At 38.3% G+C, this 19,973-nt stretch overlaps 1 protein-coding gene across 4 annotated transcripts in view; it reads right to left on the bottom strand.

The window, feature by feature from the left end:
• Positions 1-19,973, bottom strand: part of FGGY (FGGY carbohydrate kinase domain containing) — a 428,788-nt gene that overhangs the window by 342,195 nt on the left and 66,620 nt on the right. For all 4 annotated transcript variants that reach the window (XM_012442661.2, XM_012442660.2, XM_012442659.3 and 1 more), the window contains exon 5: positions 16,612-16,700. In XM_012442661.2, the coding sequence (XP_012298084.1) occupies positions 16,612-16,700 (89 nt within the window). The remainder of the gene's footprint in view (positions 1-16,611; positions 16,701-19,973) is intronic.

Here is a 19,973-nt window from a genome sequence, read left to right as displayed (position 1 = left end):
AAATTACCAAACAACAGCATTTATTGAGGACTATCCCAGCATTACTGTTTCAATGCTTTACACATATTAACACAATCAATCATCACGGTAACTCTATAAAATAGGTACTATTATACCCACTATATAGATGAAAAAACTGAGATACAAAAAGGCCCCATAGTTAATATCTATTGGAAACTTGACAGGCTTCCTCTACACCCAATGTTAGGCACTTCCAATAACATATGATTCTAATAAATACCATCACCATATGCATTTATCCTTCATAATGATATATCGACATTTCAAAGCCACATACATCACTACAAACATGTTTTGGGAAGAGTAGGGATACAGAAAAGGACACTGCTTTAAGTTCTTTGAGAAGACTGGCACTATATAAATAGAAGTTAATATTAGTATTAATATTTTACAAAGACATGACCAAGTTACATTAGGAATTTGACAATTTAATCAGCAACTCAGGTTGTAGTATAACCAAACTGGGCATCTCTCTAGATTTCTTTTTCATTCTGAAAAATTTTAGCATCTGAATTATTTAAAGTATACCCAAAGTGGTCCCCAAAACTGCATATGAACTGATGCTCACAATGAAAAGTCTGTAAATGGATGTAAGCAGGAAGTCAACATATCCTTTTTTCTCATGGTAAATGGCCTCTGAAAACACTTTTTAAAAATAGTTTTACAACCCAGGCACAGTGGCTTATGCCTGTAAACCCAGAACTTTCTAAGGCCGAGGTGGGTGAATCATTTGAGGTTAGGAGTTCAAGACCAGCCTGGCCAACATGGTGAAACACCATCTCTACTAAAAATATAAAAATTAGCATGCACCTGTAGTCCCAGCTACTCAGGAGGCTGAGGCAGGAGAATGGTTTGAGCCTGGGAGGCAGAGATTTCAATGAGTTGAGACTGCGCCACTGTACTCCAGCCTGGGTGACAGAGTGAGACCCTGTCTCAAAAAAAAAAAAACCCTTTTACAGTAAAATGATCATGATCAACAATAATTAGACAAAATTGACTAGCTGGAGAAAAATGTTGCCATGAGTGGCTAAAACATGTGCGACTTGTAATAAAAGGACGCAGGATCATCCTGTAAGTTGAGGCCCCACAGACTCCACCCATCTACAATCCCACCTCATTAACACTAGAAGCAGCTGCTGGCTTCTCCCAAAACAAGTCCTGGAGTAACAAACTTAGAAGGCCCCCCATCCTTTAGATGTGCTCTTGAAAATATCAAGTTCTTGATCTGGATGGGTTTTTACAGACAGTTAACAGGTCAGACCTGAGTACATGTTATCTCAAAGGTCAAAGAATTGGCAAAACAGATATGACTACTGTCAAACAGGAATCAGCTCTCTCTGAAGTCTGAGGCTTAGATGAGCGGATTCCCAAAGTACTCTCTCTGAATGAGCAAAGGCAAGGGTAAAAAATAAAAATGCTGTACTGTGTAAGCTGAGACCTTTTTTAACTAATACGGGGTATACTGCCCTTCCCCTCTATGGGGCACAACCCACCATTAAAATCTTGGTGAAAAGGAACCACCAACCTGTGAAGTGGGATGGTGCTGGCAAATAGTCACAATGAACACTTCACTGCCTAAGCCCTGCAGATGTCCACAAAAAATCCTCCTTCCAAGTCCTCCTACTTCCAGTAGAGTCCACTAGTATCTGCCTTACCCTCTATTTACCTGTGCTTACCTACTTTCTTTCCTCCATGGTTTGTATTATAGTCTTTGGACAAATCTAGCCAAACTTGTTGTGATACCACCAAATACATGAGTTGTTTCTGTGGCTGTTATTATTCAGGAAGTTTCACTATGTTGTTAGCTGAACCTGCTCTTTCAGTTTAGTAAATCAGACTAATATTCCACCTCATAAATCAGAAACACAACGCTATGTTCCTTGTTCCAGCAGCCCTGGTAGCCATGGAATGGAATACCAGTGGAATTAAGGAAAGTTCCTGCAGACTCAAATATCACAGAAATGCAATAATTTGTCTTTATTAATAGAAGGTCAAATACCATGTATCTCTGACAGTTGCATCAATATTTGTACAGTCCTCGGGTCTTGACTTTCAGCAATGCCCTCTTTAACACAAAAAACTTAAGTCTAAATCCTGACATTGTGAAATCACTTTTAGATATCTTTTTTAAAACAAGCAGATTTAAAACATAATACATTCAAACTCGTGCCTAGTTTTCTCTGCAACTGGACCTCCCAGAATTCTGTTCCTTGGAAAACCAGCCATTTTGGAGTACTGTGGATTATTTGTTGCTCTGCAAAATCTATAATCCATTTCCTAGAACACTCTCTGGTAAATATGCTAGTGACTAACGCTATCTCTTATAGCTTCCTTCAGTACAGATATAACTAGCAATGAACTGAGTGCTCACCATGTGTCTCCATAAATCCTCATATCACTAAAAAGTTAGTAATTATCCCCACTTTAAAGATGAGGGAACTGTTGCTCAGAAAAATTACTTTCCTAGAATCACATAGGTAGAGAGACTGAACTAGGATTCCAACTCCAGTTTGAGTCCAGTGTTCTTTTTCTCTACTATTTGTAAACCAACAGTCCAAAGGACCTGAGGCCATTTCTAGGAAGTGTGATGACATCAAATTTTGCTTCCCCACACACTGACTCTGCTACCCCCGCTTTCTCTGTTATCCCTGCATCTCTGGGCTACTTCTTCACTCATCAGTTAGGGGAGCCTGAGACAGCCGGGCTGAATGGAGGAAGTACTATATTTTTTAAATTTCCTCATCTTTTAAGCTATCAGGGGAAAATTAAAAAGATCAAAAGAAATTAACACTATCAAGCCACAGACACACCTGAAACCTTCCAAATTTGTCAGAAATCTTGGCAGAATCATTCACTGAGGTTAGAGCTTAGTCCTCACTTAAATGTCACAAAAATCAGGGGTATACAAAAGTGAGATACCCAAAAGTATGACTTCTTAAGGAAAGCAAAAAGGGGGGCAAAATTCCAGAGAAAATGGCTGAGTCCTCACCAGTGGTTCTCAAACTTCAGCATCCATCAGATTCTTCTGGAGGATTTGTTAAAACACAGATTATTTGGTCCCACTCCCAAGAGTTTCTAATTCAGTAGGGTGGGAGTAAGGCCACAGAATTTGCATTCCCAATGTATTGCCAAGTGATGCTGCTCATGCTGCTGGTCTGAAAGCCACACTTTCAGAACAACTGGCTTAGGGTGATTATTTGCCTAACGAATGAACCCTTTACAGTAGAGAAATAGGCCTCTGCTGGATTCCTTTAATAATTAGTTAACAAACAAGTGCTAAGCTAATTAGTACTAATCAGAGGCAGTGTGCCATTATAGTAAACAGCCTGAATTCTAGAGCCAGATTGCCCGGGTTAAAATCCCAACTCTGCCAATCATTATATGACCACTGGAAAGTTCCTTAGCTTCTTTGAGCCTCAGTTTCTTTATCTGTAGAAAATAAATGATAATTATAATACATATAACATAAGGATATTGGGAATACTGAGGGGTTAATACATCTAAAATGTTTACAATAGTGGCCAGCACATGTTAAGTGTTCTATTAAGTACAAAATACAAGCACTATTATTATTATAATTTCTTCTACCTCTAGAACTGCCAATCCCTGTATTAGGACTTGGGGATAGAGCTGTAAACAGAACATATATGGTCCCTGCACTCATGAAGTTACAACTAGCAAAGAAGATACAACTTAAGTAGGTGTTTCCAAGCATTATATGCTTAAATCAGAAGGCTAAATGCAGGGAAGCAAAGAAAATGCTACAAAGTCATTTCAGATTGGAGATCCACCAGGCAATAAAAACACTTCCTAAATTAGAATATATACCAATGGTAAAATATAGCTTTTCTGGAACAAAATATTTTGGCTTTCAAAATATAATGGTATGAAAAAAATAACTATTTCACATAAACCATGGGTCATGTACCCTGCATCAAGGGTATAAAAGTGAATAAACTGTAGTATCTTCATCCAAAGAGCTCCTAGGTTATTTTAAGAAAAACATATATCAAGAAATAATTACAGTACAATGAGAGAAGTTCTAGAAGTACTACAGTAAAAATGAAACAAGAGTATGTAACTGACCAGAAGAATCTGAATGGCTTCACACATAATATCACATTTAAATTGGTTATCGAAGGGTAAATAGCAATTGACAATCAGAAAAAAGGGCAAATGATATTCTGTAGGGAGGAAACAGTATGTGCAAAGTCAAGAAGACATGAACAGGTCTGGCTTGCCCAGAGACTGGGGAGATGTCTGATGTGGCTGGAAGGTTGGTGAGTGATAAGGACCAGCCGGAGATGAGACAGCTTAGTCTCAGTGCTGTGAAAATACCACCAGTTTTCTGAATAATATGTATTTGGAGCTGTCTGGATAGAGGTTGAAGATGGTAAGGAAATAATTATGTAAAGTGATAGTCCATGGGTTTTTCAATGCAAATCTAAGGTTATCCTTGCACTATACCTTCTAGAAGGTGAACGTTTTAATGGTAGACACTGATATTAAGTTCCATTTACCAGGGTCTTATACACCAGTAACAAATAATAACAACAGCAGCAGGGGCAGCTGATGTTGACTGAGTCCTCTCTGCAGGTTGTACTATGAGCTTTATACACATCAACTCTTTCAATCCCATAACAAGCCCATGAAATATAAATAAGAAAAAGAAGTGCAGAAATGGTATGTAACTTGCTCAAGTCATACAATAAGTCCCAGGGTGGGCATTTTACACCAGAGCTGAAGTTCAACCACTCACCCTTGAGTCTCCTATCCTTCCTCCATGAAGGATGCTCTCGGATTTTGTAGGGCCTGAAGCTTTTATATAAAGGCTCTTTAAGAAAAGGAACATGATTATGAATATGAGATTAGGTACAATAGTGAATATTTATTTACAGTAATAAAAAAGTTTAAAAACAAATACCTTGAGCTTTGAGGATGTAGGTCTCTTTTATCTGAGATCAGAAATGCATATACAGAAATGCTTTCTGACTGCAATCCCTCCCCACCTGGAACATTCTACAACTCCCTGTGCAAGTGAAGGGCCCAGAAGCCTAGGCTTTGCTGCATTCACTTCATGAGATGCCTATCTCTGCCTCTCCCTTGCCTGACAATCTCTCAAACTTTTCCAAAACACTTTGACAAAGACCAGACCTTAGGGTCAAAGGAAACTGGTCGGTTCGCTATGGGACAAAAAAGGGGGCAGAGATGAATGTAGTGTGAGAAAAACTAGGGTTTTCATCCTTTCTCCTTTGCTAAAAACACAGGCCACAGCAAGTGACCTTGGGGCCATGCACACCTAGGTCCAGATCCAGCCTCTCAGCTCCTCAACAACTGTGTGAACTTGAACGTGTTCTTTGACCTCTATGGGTCTCAGTCTACTCCTCTGTAAAAAAGAAACACTGCAAGGACCAAATAGGACAATATGCATCATGCCCAGAAATGTGGGCTCTCTTCCTTCTGGATATGCCTTTCCTGTGCTTTCTCCTTCTTCCCTCTCACCCCATACCAAGTCTGGGGTAGGTAGGTCCTTTCTCTGTATCCTCACTTATCCTGTGGAGACCTCCATCATAGAACATCATTCTCTTATTAATGGAGCAAGTATTCCCTGGAGACAAAAATGAAGAGACATGCTACTATCTTCAAAATGTTCATGTGCAATGGACACTCACAGCTCATGGAACCTTTTTCTACCACTAGCCAAGATTCTCCTTAAGAGCTGGAGCCACCCCTTATTCTGATGTGGACCTTCAGAGGCAACAGGCACACAGCTCATGTGCAAAGAACCTAACATAAAAGTCTGCCATGAGTCCATCTCCAGTCTCCCAACTCTCAGCCACTCCCTACACCAGCCTTGCCCTGGCCCACTCACCTAAGTCTCCCAGCCCTCCTCTTGACAGGCGGCAGTGGCGCCGATCACTGTACCCTTTGCACGGCTAGATTAATGAAGTTTGGTTGATAGGGCACTGGGCCCATTATTGGCACTCACCTCTAGAACAAAGAAAAATACTGGCCCTTCCAAGGCAAAACAAAGGCAGACTTTTCCCCCAACGGATCCCTTTTCCTTTGTAAGAGACACTACGCAGACCTTTGGTCCTCCACTGAACTACATTTAAAATAGCTTTTGTGAAGGACAGACACAGTGGCCATTCTTATATATGTGTGTGCAAGCAGCAAAGAAGTGATTGTAATATGAACAATGTGTACTTCTTCCCACTTCTGACAGAATAGACGACATTGTGTCCTGAGCCTGGGAGGGGGTTGCGGGCTGAAATAAAGAAACCAAACCTTAAGTTTTATTACATGAAATTCTGATAAAAAGCACTTCGAAGGCTCTTTCTCATCATCAAAAAACCACACTGGGCAAGATCAGAGCTTAACAGCCAACAAAAAAAACACATTCAATCCCTGAGATCATTTTCCTGAAATAGAAAACTACATATGTTTCTCAAATTTCACATCAAGCCACTGCAGAGGCCAGACTGCAGGGCTGATTTGGGCCAAAGTAAGTAAGAGAGAAAGGAGAAAGGAGGGGGATGGGGTGGGAAAGGGAGTAAACAGGAGAAAATGAGCCCGTTCTTCCACATCACCACATTTCTCTAGCACAATCTAAACTTACAAACACCCCCTGTTTCACTGAACTTGTAGTTAGGGTTGCTTATCGGGCAGCCTTTACTTTGTCAAATTAAGACACATTGCCTTGGATTAGCTAGACTCCTTAAATTCAAAATGACTTCATGGTTGGCTCAGAGTGCAGTGTCTCTAGGGCCAGCAGCCAGGAACACATCCACTGCAGAGGTCCCTCCTCCCCATACTGACCTACCTGACTTTTCCATGGAGACAGTAGAGCGAAATCCTAAGCAGACAGGCTGTCAATGTTAATTAAAGGTCCAAACACCTCTTTAGAAACTATCTCAAGCTCAATATTTATACAGAACATAAGACTCCTAACAGGCAGAGTTGGAGAGGAGAGGAGGAGGGCGGAAATAGGTTTGAATGGCATTTGGAACCCATTAATTTTTAAAAGACAGGCTGCCACCTTATATAGATGCAGAGAGGTTCAAAATGTAACAAAACCAGGAAGGTGAATGAGCTGAAGATTGTTTAGAAAGCCTGGCAAGAGTGCTCAGCTTTTGAAAAGAATAATATCTGGGCAATAATGAGAACTGACATTTTTTATTGGTGAATGCAGTTTTTGGCACATTTTAACAATACAGGTTGACAATTTTTTGTATTTAACAAAAGGAAAAGCAATCTTCTAAATGGTTTAGGAACAAAGGGCTCCCTGACTGTAATTCCTTAATAACATTTAAGAATTCTCTTCAAAGGCCCTTGATAATTTACAGAGAGAAGAAAGAAAAATTAAGAAAAATATTAAAAGGAGGTATATCTTCAAAAAAGAAACAAAATAGAAGTAGTAAAGGAGAAAAAGGAGGAAAGGAAAGGGTAGAGTTTTTAACATTAAATTATAGTGCAAAGCGTTGAATTCTGAGGTTTGACTTTAACAATCTCCTTTCAAAGGAAGGCGCTTTAAAGGAGAATCCAAAAGGAGACTTTGGTCAACCCCATTATATCTTACAGACTCAGAACTTTGGGCCTGGGCAGTACTAAATCAATCACCTAATCCAAGCACCACATTTTGCAGATGAGAAAAGTCTGATATGCATGCCAGGGGCCCCAAGTTACCTGGTTAGATCAGACACAAGTCTTCCAAGCTCCAAGTCACACCACTTCTGTATCTTATGACGTAGGTCCTGAAAACCGCCAAGCCTTCAGAGCTCTAGTACCACGGATTCCAAGAGTGAATACCGATACCTTTAACCAGATTAATCTGAATCTCTACCAAGGTTCTTCAGGCTACCAAGAATCACATAAATATAACATATTCAAAAAGTATGAAGTTCACAAAATAGCCCACTGACAGAGTTAGCCACTTTGGGTAAGAAATGGATTTAAGAGTCCATGAAGACTGAGATGCACAGTCTATCCTGAGGAAGGCCTTCTTGGGTCAGGAAAAGGATCCCTGAGCAAGGCATAATCCAGGAATATCCCCCTTAAAATCTAACTCTTACTCCACATACTTACTTCACCCTCAGAATGGGACCCTCTGAGTTTCAGTTCTGTTCCCTGAAAAATGAGATCTAACTCTTTAGCATCCTCACAGTTCCAAAACATTTTCAACAGAGAATATATTATCATATCTGTTTGTAAGTGAGGAATCAAATTCAGAGTTCTACTTTATCATATTGAAAGAGCAAATGAAATTAAATTCCAAAAGTGATTCAAGGTCTCAGAGAAAATTGTTCAGTAAAGGAAAAGCTATATTGCTGCTCAGCTGCAAAATGACAGTCATGCTAAAGATCATCTTCGAGCCACACAAAATCCACGTCTAGATGTACACAGCAGAGAACTGGGGGAAAAAACTTTATATGGAACAGATTCAGACTAGTGGTTCTCAGCGAGGGGTGCACATCATAATCACCGAGGTCACACAGTTTTACCCTTTCCCCCAAAGGACAAAGAGGGGGATTCTCAACCTTTTCTATCCAGATTTGCTTTACTAATGAAAAGAGAAAGAAGCAACCTCAACCCTCCTCAGACTTTGCCTCAGTGTAGCAGAGGGAGGGACAGTCAGTGATGTGACAGGTGAGTACAAGTGCAGGGCACAGTCCCGAGAACCCGTGCCTTAACTCATGCTTCTCATAATGTTAACACCTCCTACTCCCTACTTTCCCCACAGCCCCCAGCCCCACTGACCCAGCATGCTTCATCCTCTCTCGCCCTCCCTGGACTTTAAGCCTCTGAACTCAGGCTGGGCTGGCCTGAAGTCTCCTGGGCACCTACCCAGAAAAGAATAGGCCCTTATGTGTTTTAGTCACTGTTATTTTAAAATTCCTATTATTTCTACTATCATTAGTGAAATGATAAGAAAATTTATTCTGTAGAAAGTGAAAACACTCTTCTTTTCCAAAAATAAGGGTAAAGAAAATCTAATATTTACCAGTTATTTCTCAGCACTATTAAATATACCAAAATAATAAGCTGGTGAGAGAGGATGACTGAATCCTTCCTAGAACTTAGAAGAGCTGCTTTAAATACCATTGTTCTGAGAAATCATCCTTCAACACAACCATAAAACAATGCAAATCAAAGAGCTTTAGCATCAAGCATCTCAGAAATAACTGTGCTTCTCCCCCTCACTCTCAGACATCTTTAATTTTTAATTTCATAACACTCCCTGGGGAATCCTTGCTAAAAAAAGTTACTTCTAAGATGATATAAATTCAATCAATTTTACTTTCATTTCACAGATCTCTAATATTAAAAAAGTCAACTCTAAGCCACAATAAGAGATTACTTTATGTATACTACAATGGGTATAATTTTTTTAAAGAAGAAGAGGGAAGTAAGAGAATTTTTTTTTTAATTCTCACCAAAATTGAAGAAAACACTGAAATCCCAATATAAACATCGGCAATCGACATAAATAGATCATTGAAATATATAATACTAATTGTCACAATTAGTAATTGACAATGACATACATAAATAAGTGGTTGATAAATATAAGAAAAATTAATTGCATTCAATAATCAAAAATGCAAATTAAAATAAGATCCCATTTCAAGCCCAACATCTTGGCAAAATTGATACTGACACAGGATAGAATACAGATGTCAAAAACATTTTCAGATATTAATATGAAAAATACAATAACATATTAAGTAAAAAATAAATCGTACAAAGCATATTTCCAATTTTTTTAAAAAAAGAAAAATCAGTAGAATAAGAGTCTAAATAATGGTACTGTATTTGACATCCTATAAATTGTACTTAGAAAATGACTACAGATCAATAACCCAACATAATCATCTCCTGGCAGATTAGTAAAAACCCAAGATGAATAACAATAATATCCCTTATAAACTCAAAATGCAGAGAATGATACAAATCAGAAAAATAATAATTATTTTCAAGGGACTTCAGTTTCTAAAAGCTATAAATTCATCTCTTTAAAGGAAAAGATAGAATATTTACTAACAACCCACACAGCATTGTACATTATAAGGGAAGGGAGAGGAAATATGAAATTAATAAACAAAATATGTAAATTTAATAAAAAGAAATACAAGGAAAAATAAACCTGAGATTCTAGAAATTCAACCCTGTTTTCCCATATGCCACAAAAATGTCTCAGGAATTCTAACATTTAACCTGTAAACCAAACTTACAGTGTCCTTTCTTTGTACATAAGAAGCCTGGTAAACCATTTATTTTAGTTCAAAGCCATAAAAAAGGTGAACTGAGAAAAGACAAATCTCCCATAAAGAATAATTCAAAGTAATATATGTAGATACTACAGCCTCAAGAAAATGAAGCATAACTGTTCCCCACTCCTTATGTGTGGGCTGTGCATAGTGACTTCCTTCCAAGAAGTACAATACGATGGGGGTGGAAGAGTAACTTTATAGAGGAGAAACCTAATAAACAATATCTCAGCCAAGTGATCAAGTCGAACATAAATAGTGATAAGTTGTGCTGGGAGTGCATATCCTTGATATGATGAGAAAGGTATTTTATCTCTGTGATCTTTCTCCCAAAAACAAACTACCCAGGTCTCACCATGAGAAAAACATCAGACAAATTTCAATAGAGGCACATCCTACACCATACATGACCAATACTCTTCAAAACAGTCAAGGGCATCAAAAAGAAAGACTCAGAAACTATCACAGCCAAGAGGAGCCTGAGAAGTCATGACTATAGTAAAAAGGCCACTAGGTAAAAACTAAAAAAATTAGAATAAAGTATGAAATTTAATTAATGATGATATATCAATATCAGTCCATTAATTATAATAAATGTATCATATTAATGTGTTAATGGGAAAAACTGGACATCAAGTATGTGGGAATTCTTTAGTGTCTTCACAACTTTTCTATAAACCTAAAACTATTTTAAAATTAAAATTTTATTTAAAATTATAACTAAATTTAATAGGACATACTTTTAAATAATTTATATTGTCTACCATCAATAACCTAGGATTAATTTCTCTCAAACCCACAATGTTAGAAAAAGTTCTACTTCCCTTGAACAGAAGTAAAGTTTTTATCTGTTCACTCAGCTAATCTTGATCAAGCTCTGTCTTTGCTTTGGCCACTAGGAAGCTTGAAAACAAATTTATTAGTAATTACTAATTGTCTAAAAGTTCTCTAAAGCTCTTAGCTTCAGCTCAGTTATCCTATCATTATTTTCACTCCATTCTGATTTTTTCTATTTTTTACCACTTTTTTTTTTAGATTATCAGTCACCTCAAACCTCTTTAAAGGGAGAATTTATACATATATTTTTCTGATGATAAAAAATTTCTACCATTCAAATATATGACTTCCCATTCCTCACGTCATCAAAATTGTAGACAGTACCCACTTAATAGAAAGAATGTGGCAAATTACTAAAGCATTCTGCTTCAGTTCTTGAATTGTAAAGTGGTAATGATACCACCTGCTGTACGGATGGTCATGAGGACTAACAGTTAACATTTGCTAAATGTGCCTAGCACAGATAAAGGGAAGGCACTCAATAAATGATAATTACCATTATCATTATTAACAAAAATAGCAATAATTATTTTCATTAATATAAGAAAAAGAATGAAACTGAATTACAAAGTAATCATGGGCCAAATGGTGATTTTCTCAGTGACCCAGATAAACAAAAGTAGCTGCCATATTTTGAAGGATAAGAACAATAAAAGTGGGGGAATGGGGGAAAAACACATGAAAGAGAGGAGAGGAAAATAGAGACGGAAAAAAGGGAAGAAGGTGTTCTGACTGTCATTGCCAAAAACAAGTTTGAAAGCTTTAACGCAAGGTGAAATCCAATTGCTTGTTAGTCTTGACTCTACTAGAATAATAAAAATATATTTTTAAAAAAGACCCTCTAGCCTTTTTGGCACTCATTTTCCCCAAAACCTCCAAAATAATCACATGTAAGAGCCAAATAAACACCACATCTCAACCTCTCCTTGGCCCAGAGGATGCCAAATTGGTGTTTTATTACCCAAAGTTTTTTTTTTTTAATGGGCACATTTAAATTCAGACCCTCGTCTTCCTTATTCTAGAAGAGGGAGCAGACAATGTGGATTTTTCATTAAAAGAACTCTTTATTGTGTAAATACTATGTGCTACATGTTTTACATAAAGAACCTCTCTTTTAATAGCCCTGAGTGGGCTTATGGATGAGGAAATAAGGTTCAGGAAGGTAAATAATTTGCTCCAGGTTCTTGCAGACAGCACATGATGGACACACTGAAACCAGGTCAGTCTGACCAAAAGGATTTCCCTCTTTCCACTATGCTTAATGTAAAGACACATTGCCAAAACTGATACAGAAAAGGAACTAAATGAAATAGCTAATACCTTTAAAAAGCTTTCTCAGCATTGTGTTAGAAGCTTTCTCTACAATAACCCCATGGAGCAGGTGTTGTCATTATTTCCATCCACAATCCAGAAAGCTCAGAGGGGTTCCTTGTTTTACCTTAATATGCAAGTAGAAATAGAGAAGGGAGAAATATTGAGTAAACCAGAGAGAGAAAGACAGATGCAAGCTGTAAGTTGACCAGGGGAAAGGGCAACCAGCTTTGCTAGAGAAACCTGGTACCCAGGGTCCACAGGCTTTGCTCTCTGAAAGACTGGGAAATGGGAAGGGAGGTCTCTGAAGGTGCTCACAAGTATGGGGTAGGTGGGGGAAGGAGATGATTAATTTATACTAATGAAAACAGAATGAGTCATGAGTGTCATGGCCAATAAAAATGGAAGGGATGACCAGACAGACAATAAATCACTACCAAGGATTAAACTTTCTGCTTCCTCAAGGTTTGAGATTGTCAAAGGCAAGGATAGAAGCCCCCAAGCATGTTCTGATAAGTTAACAAGAAACCCTCCACTTTGTGTACCCAAAAGTATCTGAGACAGATCTCAATCAATTTGGAAAGTTTATTTTGCAAGGTTTCGGATGCACCCAGGACACAGCCTCAAGAGGTCCTGTTGACAAGTGCTCAAGGTAGTAGTGGCACACCTTGCTTTTATGCATTTTAGGGAGACATGAGATATCAATCAATACATGTAAGGTTAATACTGATTTGATCTGCAAGGGTAAACCAACTCAAAGGTGGGGCTTCCAGGTCATAGGTAGATTTAAAATTTTTTCCGATTGGCAATTGGTTGAAAGAGTTATATTATCTATAGAAAAGAATGTCTGGGTTAAGATAAGGAGTTGTAGAGACCAAAGTTTTATTATGCAGATGAAGTCTCCACTTAGCAGGCTTCAGAGAGAACAGATTGTAAACATTTCTTATCAGATTTAAGGTCTGTGTTGATGTTTGCTTGTTGGCTTTTCCTGAATTCCAAAAGAGAGGACTGACCCTCACCCTTCCCATCATGGCCTGAATTAGTTTTTCAGGTTAACTCTGAAATGCCCTTGGCTAAGAGAAAGGGTCCATTCAGATGGCAGGTGGCTTAGAATTTTGTTTTTGGTTTACAACTTTTAAATTCAAAAAACTCATTAGGCCTTTAAAACACTTATAATCTCTCACTCAGAATCACACACTACCTTCATGTATATTCTGTAAGGCAGTGTTGTCCGAAGTTACCTGATCATATAACTACCTAGGCACTTGTTAACATATAGATTCCCACATCTCTCATGGAGATTCTGATTCATTAGGCTGAAAACTAATGAATATGTGTCTTGAACAAATATGTGTCTGTTCACATAACCAGGGATATGTGTCTTGAACAAATCATTCAGGTAAATTCTTATAATCCAGCTAATTTGGAAAAAAGATGCTTTAATAGGATTCTCACAAGAAATTAGCAAGATAGATATCACAATCCCTATGCTATAGACAAAAAGAGTGATACTCAAAGAAGAAAAAAGACTTGCCCAAGATCACACAACTAGCATGGCAGAATCAAAGCTGGTAAGTTATATTGTAAGTCCACCATGTGTATGCAGACCACCACATTTAACTCTATCTGAGCCATAGCTAGCTTCAAAAAGCCCACTCCTTGGTGCCTGAATATGGTATCAGATACCAGGAAATGGGACACAGAACACCCAGGGCCATCAGAAAGAATCAGGGAGGCAAAGTGCTGAAAAAGAGAAGGAAAGTCAGATTTTCCTCCATCTCTAGTTCCAGCTTTGAGTCCTCTAGGTTTGCAGGCCACTGGGGTATTGCCCATACATATGACAACCAGCACTGTTTGACTAACAAGACCATTTGGCTAAAATGATTGAAATATTCCTTTCATGGCTGTACAATGATAGAAAAAAAACCTGGAGAAATATTCTCTCAGAAAAAACTTTGAACAATTAATATCACACCGAAAGGGGAATGCTCAAGATGACATCTTCGCCTACACACTGCACTCCCCACTGGTGATAACTGTAACAGTGACTAATTCCACCTTCCAGGGTATAGTGGAGACCACTCCTCCAGGGGCCTCTTGCCAGAGATGGCATGTACCTGAGGTTTGCAGAGGCCATTTTCACATTCACATAGATTTCTCTGCCCCAAGACCTTTGGCTAATGATTGTTTCACTGCAAGGAGGTTGGGAGGAGCTGACATTAAGAATGACATGCTTGTGAAATGTTCTCTGTTATCTCCCTGCTGGAAGCCCCTGCTGCTGAATTATCACACCCTATCAACTCACTACAAAAGAGAATGAGATAGGAGAAATGGTACTGCTATTTCCAGCTTCCCTTGAGTTCAAACAAGAAGGAAAGGAGGTAGGATTTGGCCCCTCACCGAATGAGCTGATTTTAAGTTACAACACCTGCCTCCTTAATTTCTAGAGCTATACCTACCCTCTGGGAAATGATTCCCTTCCTCATAGGTTTGTTCAATCCAGATTCTAAATCTTATTCAAGATGAGAAGACCTGCCCTGATCTTATGCATCTCCTTAAATCTGAGGTCATCATGACAAGAGGCTTGTCATACTTAGAGATTTCATGTCCAACTTGTCTATATATCTCCACACATACATTCACTCCATTAATTATAGTAGCCACAATTTCATACTCAATGAGTATTTTAAGCAAGTTTCTGTTACGTAGCATATGCTCTATTTTTAACGTTCATAATTTACTGAAAAATAGTTGTTGACTTCAACATATATACCTCTGCAGTATGGAATGAGGTACATTTACATAAAAAGCAAAGAAATACATAACACACCCATCCAGTTAAATCAGTTCCCTTGAAAAAAGTATCTCCTGGTTAATTTTGGAGGCCAAAATACATGTACACATGCACATACACACACACACACCTGCACACACACATGAGTTATACATCTCACAATGACATTCTAGTCAATAACAGACTGCATATATAACAGTGGTCCCATAAGATATTAATGGAGCTGAAAAATACCTATCACCTAGTGACATCTTGACGATCCTGACCCTGTGTAGGCCTTGGATAATGTGTGTGTTCGTATCTAAGTTTTTAACAAAAAAGTTTAAAAAGTGAAAAAAAATTAATAGAAAAAAGCTTATTGAAGAATATAAAGAAAATATTTTTGTATTTCTTTATAAGAATGTTTCTTATATAAAATATATAAGAATATAAACTATATATAAAATATATAAAAATATTTCTTTATATAAGAATATAAAGAAAATATTTTTGTACAGCTGTGTTTGTGTTTTAAGTGTTACTACAAGAGTCAAAAAAGTTTAAAAGTTTATAAAGTAAAAAATGCTATAGTAAGCAAAAGACAATTACCAAATAAATTTATTTTGTACCTACCCGTACAATGTTTATAAAGTCTATAGAAGTGTACAGTAATATCCTCGGCCTCTGCATTCAATCACCACTTATTCACTGACTCACCCAGAGCAACTTTTAGTCCTGCAAGCTTCATTCATTGTAAGTGCCCTACATACGTATACTATTTTTTAATCTTTTACATTGTATTTTTATTATACCTTTTCTGTTTAGATACACAAATAAGCACCATTGTGCACAATGGCCTACAGTATTCAGTATAGTAACATGCTGTGCAGGTTTGTAGCTGAGCATACCATATAGTCTAGGTGTGTAGTAGAATACACAATCTAGGTTTGTGAAAGTACGATGTTTGCAATAATAATGAAATTGCCTAACACCACATCTCTCCAAAGGTATCCCTGTCATTAAGAAATGCATGACTCTGTGTGTGTGTGTGTGTGTGTGTGTGTGTGTGTGTGTGTGTATTTTTTCCTTTCATTCATCATGTAAAAAGCACCTTTGGAAAAACCCACATTTCAGTCTGGATTTTTCGCATCTCCTTCAAATGTGACCAATTTTAATGAATGGTCTTCACCTTGGATACTTACATTCCAGGGCTCTTAGGAACAACAATGTTTGGGCATGTGCAGTGGAGGTGGAAGATAGATTCAAGATGTTTCATGTATGCAAAATCACATGCAGATGTACCAACAGTATATCCAGTCAAAGACAGTTAAGAAAGCAATATATATACAGACATCCAAGAATGGAAGAATGCAAATACAATCCAACTTGTAATTAACATACCGTGCTGTGACACCTGTTGCCTTCCATGATAAGAAGTCTGGGAGATCAAAGAAATGTCCCGCCTTATCCCAGCAAGTCTCTCTCAAGTTCTGCCAAATTAAATATATATTAGAATCAATTATGGGGTTTTTCTACCCCTCTCCTCTTTCAATAATGTTTCAAATTTTTCAAAACAAAAGCATAGCCAACAATTCCCATTAAAACATCTGTTCAGGGGTTTGGTGGGGGGAGGAATGATATAAAAGCAGTATTTATACAAGAAAGGAAAGCTGACAATTCTTGATCTTTCCAAAAATGACCATCGTTTCCTTTAAAACCCTCTTCACCAACCTAGAGAGATAGAAATTCTGTATTAATCCATTTTCACACTGCTGATAAAGACATACATAAGACTGGGTAATTTAAAAAGATAAAGAGGTTTAATTGACTCACAGTTCCATGTGGCCGGGAAAGCCTCACAATCATGGCAGCAGACAAGAGAGAGAAATGAGAGCCAAGCGAAAGGGGAAAGCTCTTATAAAACCATCAGATCTCATGAGACTTATTCACTACCACGAGAACAGTATGGGGGATACCACCCACATGATTCAATTATCTCTCACCAGGTCCTTCCCACAACATAAGGGACTTATGGGAGCTACAATTCAAGATGAAATTTGGGTGGGGACACAGCCAAGCCATATCAAAAGTATACTCTGTAAGGTATGCAATCCATCTGTCCAGTGAATGGTGAGATGATACACTTTAAGACATATAACAAGATTTCAATATTGAGCAGATATAAGCTGGAAAGAAGCTGTACTCAGAAATTGCGCAATGAAACTAAATGCGCCCTGCCATATAAAATTCTCCATATATCAACTGGTTCCAAAGTCAATAGAAAAAAAGATGGTCCCTGCCCTGAAAGAACTTCCAGTCTAAGTCAAAGAGAATGGCCACATAATCAAGCCACTGTACATTTTAAAGACTTGGTTCTCTATACTGCCAAATGGCCAGATTTTTTTCGTACTGCTGGGCATTTTCTTTCCTTTGCTGCTTCTGCATAAAACATTCATTCCTCACCCACCACCCTGTGCCCTCCCAGGATCCACATCATCTGCTTTCCTCATTGGTGAACCCTACCCACTACCATTCCTTGGGGAGGGTTTCCAGGATCTCCTGCTCAAGTTTAGGTCTAGTTGTCATACAACCCCTACTACCCTCACAATTATTTGTGTAATGTTAATAAGGTTTGGCTGTGTTCCCACTCAAATCTCATCAAATGCCATATTGGCCAAGATCACATTACCCCCATAGATGAATTTTTAGTCTACTTCTGCAGGAAAATCTCTCTGTCTCTCCTTCACTCCAGTCCACACAATCCCATCCAAAGGCCTCAATCTTACTGAATTAATTCTATACTTGTAACCACTGGGCCTACATTAGGACATAGTGATTATCCTCTAAATCCTCCACAGTTTACAACAGTGTCCTCATTTAATCTTCAGATGGTTCACAGGTGTGTAGGTAATATACAATACTCGCATACTAAGGAACCGGGGGTCAGACCACAAGGGCTTAGCCCAAAGTCACAGGATTTCCCTCTCTAAAGTAAGTGATCTTTCCATCCACGATGCCACAGTTACCACCCTGAACCTCCCAGTCCAATCAGAGGTGTGGGTTTGGGCCTTTTGGAAATGTCATAATGGAAGCTATTGCCACTCTTTACAGAAGAAAAGACAAACAAAAGCCCTTCTAAGCACATTTCTGTACAATTTCAATCCTGGACAACTGGTGTAACTTCTACATACTTATCATCTCCCATGCACAAACGCTATATGGATTAGAGAGTGCAAGGAGCAGGCCCTCAACACACACCAATTTCAGAAGTATCTCATTAGGTGATGGCCTAATAGAGTGCAAACTAGGAGCTCTCTGTGCTGAATGAGTTAAGCCTTTCTATTCTCCAGTTACCAAGCAACTAACAAAAACTAGTCTTTTCAAGAAAAAAAGAAATCAGCAGTGATTTGGGGTATATGACTTGGCATAAAAGGCTTCTGCATTCCAACAACAATCCTTTGAACTAAGCAATCCCTCAGCTTAAAGCAACCAAAGAGAACAGCTTTTGTTAAAAAAGAAAAAATCATCTATTACTTCATCAAACCACAGCATTTCTTGGGATGAGGCTACTATTCACAGCTCACACAGCTGCGGGTCTAAGCAAAGGGTGGAGGTAGGGCAGTATGTCCAAGATTCAAGGCTGCAGCCGCCCTGCCAGCCTCAGGACAGAGAGGAGTACCTTTCACCCTTTCTCTCCCACTCAAGGGAAGCTGTGAAGTTTCTGCTGCTTCTAAACACTGAGGGAACTCATGAGGGAAATGAAGCAGCTTCTGCAATGACACTAGGGTCGAGGGACAACATGAGAAGATAGGCATGACCAGTTAAAAAGGATTATCCAAGTAATTTACTATTTAATTGCTAAGGGATTCTATCTGGGCTATCTGCTGTGAGCAGTAAATAAAAGGGAGGGAACAGAGCTCCCTAATTCCCCACTCAATAAATAGTCCTGCCTGCACATTCCAAGTACTCACGCTGTTGTTTTCCAGCACAACTATCCAAGAAAGAGCAAGATCTTATCCTTACCCTATGTTCAAGACTCCAAATTAGGGCACAGGCTGATAGCCCAGAGAGGAAAGATGTTTCAGGAAGAAACATAATCTTCAATGTCATTCTTAAAAGAAATATGGCACTGAAAGCATAGAGTAGGTCATAAACCCCAGCCAGAAACTTCTCAAAATGAATAAAACAATTGTGTGTTTCAAACTCCCGTGCACAGACAGAACAACAGATAGACAGATAAGCTGAGAGATTTGCACTACTAGAGGCATCTTTGTAAAAACAAAGTTTCCCATTCCATTCCTTTGTTAAAGATGGTTCAGTGTCTCCTCATGGCCTAGAATCCCATTTTAACTCTGTGACCTGGCCCTCAGGACACTTAACCTGCCTCCAACTTGGCTGTGATCATTATTATGATGACTTTCTGGGCTCATCTAACACCCTCCATTCTGTTCTCACCTCTTTTACTTTCCCAAATACATTACACTCTTTCATATTTCCAGGTCTACATTTCAGCTGGTATCTCTACTTGAATTGACTTTCTCATCTTCTCCCTTTATCAAACCTCTGTCCTTGATTCAAATCCAGCTCAGATGTCACCTTTTCTGTGAATCTTCCCATCACATGCTGTATCCTAATTATTCATTCATATACCTAAATCCACCTTGAAATTACAAACTTCTAAAGGGCAAGAGCCAAGTCTAACTCATGAAAAAAAAAAAATGCAGAGTTTCATTCAGATATACGAAAATCTAAAGCCAGGTCCT

Source organism: Aotus nancymaae, unplaced genomic scaffold (genome assembly GCF_030222135.1).
Source record: "Aotus nancymaae isolate 86718 unplaced genomic scaffold, 86718_ANA_hifiasm-v0.15.2.pri h1tg000007l, whole genome shotgun sequence".
NCBI lineage: Eukaryota > Metazoa > Chordata > Mammalia > Primates > Aotidae > Aotus > Aotus nancymaae.
The sequence above is the reverse complement of the archived record's forward strand: the minus strand, read 5'-3'. Positions and strand labels throughout refer to the sequence as shown.